Below are 5,000 nucleotides of genomic sequence, written 5' to 3' on the forward strand. Positions count from 1 at the left end.
AAAAAAAAAACAAGTAAACAAATTTTGACTTAAATAAATAGATAAGCAAACAAACACAAACAAGACAGCAAGCAAATCACTAAACAACTAAACAAAAAAAGCAAATAAATATAAATAAAAATAAAAATAAAATATCTTATAAATATAAGATAGATAGATAGATAGATAGATAGATAGATAGATAGATAGAAAGAAAGAAAGAAAGAAAGAAAGAAAGAAGAAAGAAAGAAAGAAAGAAAGAAAAAAAGAGAGCGATAGATAGATAGATAGATAGATAGATAGATAGATAGATAGATAGATAGATAGATAGATAGATAGAAAGAAAGAAAGAAAGAAAGAAAGAAAGAAAGAAAAAGAGAGATAGATAGATAGATAGATAGATAGATAGATAGATAGATAGATAGATAGATAGATAGATAGATAGATAGATAGATAGAAAAAGAGAGAGCGATAGATAGATAGATAGATAGATAGATAGATAGATAGATAGATAGATAGATAGATAGAAAAAGAGAGCGATAGATAGATAGATAGATAGATAGATAGATAGATAGATAGATAGATAGATAGATAGATAGATAGATAGATAGATAGATAGATAGATAGAAAAAGAGAATGATAGATAGATAGATAGATAGATAGATGATAGATAGATAGATAGATAGATAGATAGATAGATAGATAGATAGATAGAAAAGAGAGAGTGATAGATAGATAGATAGATAGATAGATAGATAGATAGATAGATAGATAGATAGATAGATAGATAGATAGATAGATAGATAGATAGATAGATAGATAATTTATATTAATAGAGGTGAAGAAATGGTGAAATAAATCAGAGGGAAGTTCTTGCACATTATAATTAAAGCCCTGAAGAAGCTTTGTTGGGGCGTCTCTCACTCTACTCTAACATACTTCATCATGTGCAGAGATTAACTGCAGGTTTCCTGTCAGACGCTGCAGGTGTGGGTCCTGCGTATCACATTTTATAAGTCCAGGTGAGTTTTATGACTTTCACCCACAGGCTTGGACCCTTTTATGTCATATTTATATCTCTTTATCACTTAGTGAGACTCGATCGCTCTGATCCAGCCCGAGAGGAGTGAGATTAATGATGACTGCCGCCGGGACGTCGCCGTCTAAACTGTCCCTTTAAATGCACAAAGGACCCCTTTAACCCCTTGACTGTATTACTGTATTACTGTACTGCTCTTAACGAGGGCATATGATGATATTAATGCTGATTTGGAACACACACACACAACGCTCTCACACATATCATCACATAGACTTACTCACTCACACACCATCACATGCTTTCACACAGTCACATTTTCTCACACTTTTACACAGATAAACACTTACTCACACACATATATACACACCTATGCATATGTATGCGAGTTGGGAGGAAACTAGAAAACCCAGAGGAAACCCTCGAAACACAATTCCAATGTATGTCAATGCAAATTTAGTGAAACTAGTGAATGAGTGTGTAATTAAAACATAAAACAGCCACTCACTTACTCTCACACACACACACACACACACACACACACACACGTATTGGACATGTTCACAGATATAAACTCACAGTGAAATATTGGGTCAAAATATGGCACTAGCTCACCTCTTCTGTTTCCGGTTGTAGAAGACGATCGCGATCACCATGACAACCAGGGTGAGAACGGCACCGACGCTACCCAACACGATTCCCAAAATGTCATCTACGGAAAAAAAAAAAATATATATATATATATATATATATATATATATATATATATATATATATATATATATATATATATATACAGTATGTTAGAGAAATTATTAAAAATGCAAATCAAAAACTAATCAAAAAGCAAATAAATAAATAAATGAGTAAAAAAAAAAGATTTATATATATATATATACCAATTTCCCCACAGGATTAATAAGTACTTTATCTATTTATTAAACCTAAAATATAAACACTGTATGCTGCTTATAATCCACCTGCACTTTGGCTAAATATCCACATCATGCTAACACAATAGCAGTTAGCTAATGTTAGCATAAACCCTCACCAACATTTTAGTCCTTGTTTGTTCTCGAATGTGAGGCAAAAATTCAAGCATTTTCTTTAAAAAAAAAAATTTGTAATGGTGCATATAAGGGCACTGGTTGCAACACAGGCACTGTCACCACCCTGCTCCCTTTTTCCTGTCATCCATACTCTCTCTTTCTCCCTCATGCTTTTATCTGACCCTCAGATTTCCCTCTTTTCCCCTCTCTTGATGGAGGAATGCCTGCACGTGACACACCGATGCGGGAAAGTGTTCTGGAGCAGCAGCTTTTTCACCCTGAACGCGAATGGATGTGGGCTTTAGAGAGAGAAAGAGTAAAAAAAAAAAAGAGAGAAAGAGAGAAAGAGGCTAAGAGCCCATATCCCGCTACAATAATCGACTTCTCCACTCTGCTTCCAGCCCGTGTGAATGAAGATTATTTACAGTACTAAAGAAGAGAAAGTGTTCAAACAGATTACAATAAAAATCTATTCCTCTGCAGCTCACGCAGGAGCAGAACCAAACGCTTGCATTCACACTGATGCCATTCTTCAGGTGCTTTTATCCAAAACGACTTGTTTTGAAGTCTCTATCTATAAAACCTCATGATTCTGGTCCGTTCATCAGACAAGAACTCTTGTGAAACCACTCGCTGCAGATCAGGAGGGTTCCACATCAACAACCTAAAGATCTGTGGAGGGTTCAACTGAACCATGAAGATGGATTTGGGCTGTAATTAATATAAGCAGTTTTGCACTCATGTCCATTAGTGAACAGCTGATCAACAACCTCAACCATGATGGAACTCATGAATAGAGAGATTCGGTGTCAGAAGAGGACAGGTTCCCTTTTTAGTCTGGTAATTTATGACACTAAAATTGAGTTTGCTAACTATTTATTTCCGCTTAATTATTACATTTAATGATCTGAGAGGGTGGTAGCTTAGTGTACAAGGTTGTTAAGGATCTGGGTTACACGCTTGGGCCCTTAAACAAGGCCCTTAACCATCTGTCCTACAGGGGGTGCTCTAACATTTATATAACAATAAGGTTGCTTAATAATCAATATTTCTCTCCCAATCAACCCTCTTCTCTCCGTCTCCGCCAAGTTAAATATGGGGTTCTCTTTGATTGGAGGCCACTCTGTGCACTCGGCCTGTGTATCTATGAGATTACAGACCAACACGGGAGCCTCAAGAGTGGATTTGGACTGTATTTTTTATGTCAACAATCAGCTTCAATGGCTCAAGACCACAGGTAGCTTTTAATCGCCTCTGACTGCACACCTCAACAATGATGGAAATATACTGAACGGACATTCGGTGCCACCCAGATGAGGATGGGCTCCTTTTTGAGTCTGGTTGCTCTCAAGGTTTCTTCCTCACACCATCTCAGGAAGTTTTTCCTCCAAAGTCACCACTGGCTCACTCATTAGGGACAAATTTACAATTATAAGGAACAAACTTATACATAGTTTTCTTCTTCTTTCGGCATCTGCCTCTTTCACCCAAACTACCTGCATGTCTTTCCTCACCACATCCATAAACCTCCTCCTTGGTCTTCCTCTTTTTCTCCTTCCTGGCGGCTCCATCCTCAGCATTCTTCTACCAATATACCCCATGTCACTCCTCTGAACATGTCCAAACCATCTCAATTTTGCCTCCCTCACCTTGTCTCCAAAACGTCCTACATGCCTTGTGTCCCTCTAATAAACTCATTTCTAAACCTGTCCATCGTCGTCACTCCCAAAGCTGCTTTGAAACATTGTCCATTGTTTAAAGCGCTCTACAAATAAAAACTCAACCGAAGAACTGTATTATAATATGGATGTTATAACAGTTTAGAGTTAAGAAGCAGCTCGGTGCAGCAGGGATTTGAAATCGCAACCATCTGGTTGAACGTCCAACTTCATGTTACTTTTATTGCATACTGAGAGATGGAGGGACTTTACCACTGGTAAAGAATGGAGGGGTCAGTCCACAAACACTTTACCAAAAGGTTAGTATGTGTTTCTTTTCATTTAGTCTCCTGAAATAATAATCTCCACTCTTCTGAGAAGACGTTTCACTAAATTTTGTGGAGATTCATCAGCCACAAGGGTGTTAGTAAAGTCAGGAAGTGATGTAGGTAAAGTGAGGAGGCCTGGGGTGCAGTCAGCATTCACATTCATCCCAGAGGTGTTCAATAGGGTCTATAGCAGTAGATCTTCCACACACTTCCAAAACATGTTAAGCACATCTGCATGGAGCTGACGTTATGTACAGGGGCAATATCATGCTGGAACAGGTTTGGGGGGCTCCTAGTTGAGATGAAGGGAAAATATCATGCTACAGCAACCAAAGACATCATATGTAATTGTGGCAACAGTTTGGGAAAGAACCACAGATGAGTCAGATGTCCCAATTGTTTTGTCCATGTAGTGTATCTGGCATTATGGGATATGCAGGATTTTTCCTCAATCGCTTAGATAAAAGAAAAGACAACAAAGAAGCTACGAAAGACAAAGAGAGCCGGAAGGAGAGGCAACAAGTTGTCTTCGGACCTGTTAGTGTCCTTTTCTTCTGAATAGATCCGTTTCTAAATCCTTAAATCCCTGAGAATCGACTTCACCTTTCTTCCACTCAGAACGTTAATCGGTAAACTCCTACGGAACAGAAGCTCGGGTTCATTCATCACTGACGCTGAGAGAAAGGAGACAAAAGGTGTATAGGAAAGAAGGAAAAGTCTTTAAGGTAAAACGCAGTGTACAACAGAAGTCTTGCTTTTGAAGTCGCATCAATTGGGAAGAAACGTTCGCAGTAATGTTGACGCCTCCGTATCGATGTCATAATATACACTTTCTATAACAGCAGCTTTGTCAGGAGTGAATTAACTCATGTCAGGAAATATTTCCCTCCAGTAGAGTGAGGCTAGCCGGAGTTTCCACCTAGCTAGGCAGCATTCGTAGATCAGA

The 5,000-nt window shown here is 38.0% G+C and overlaps 1 protein-coding gene across 1 annotated transcript in view; it reads right to left on the reverse strand.

Moving 5' to 3' along the window:
- Positions 1–5,000, reverse strand: part of susd2 (sushi domain containing 2) — a 30,541-nt gene that overhangs the window by 5,326 nt on the left and 20,215 nt on the right. The window contains exon 14 of the mRNA XM_046841533.1: positions 1,634–1,730. Coding sequence (XP_046697489.1) covers positions 1,634–1,730 — 97 coding nt within the window. The remainder of the gene's footprint in view (positions 1–1,633; positions 1,731–5,000) is intronic.

Source organism: Silurus meridionalis, chromosome 27, assembly GCF_014805685.1.
Source record: "Silurus meridionalis isolate SWU-2019-XX chromosome 27, ASM1480568v1, whole genome shotgun sequence".
Classification (NCBI taxonomy): domain Eukaryota; kingdom Metazoa; phylum Chordata; class Actinopteri; order Siluriformes; family Siluridae; genus Silurus; species Silurus meridionalis.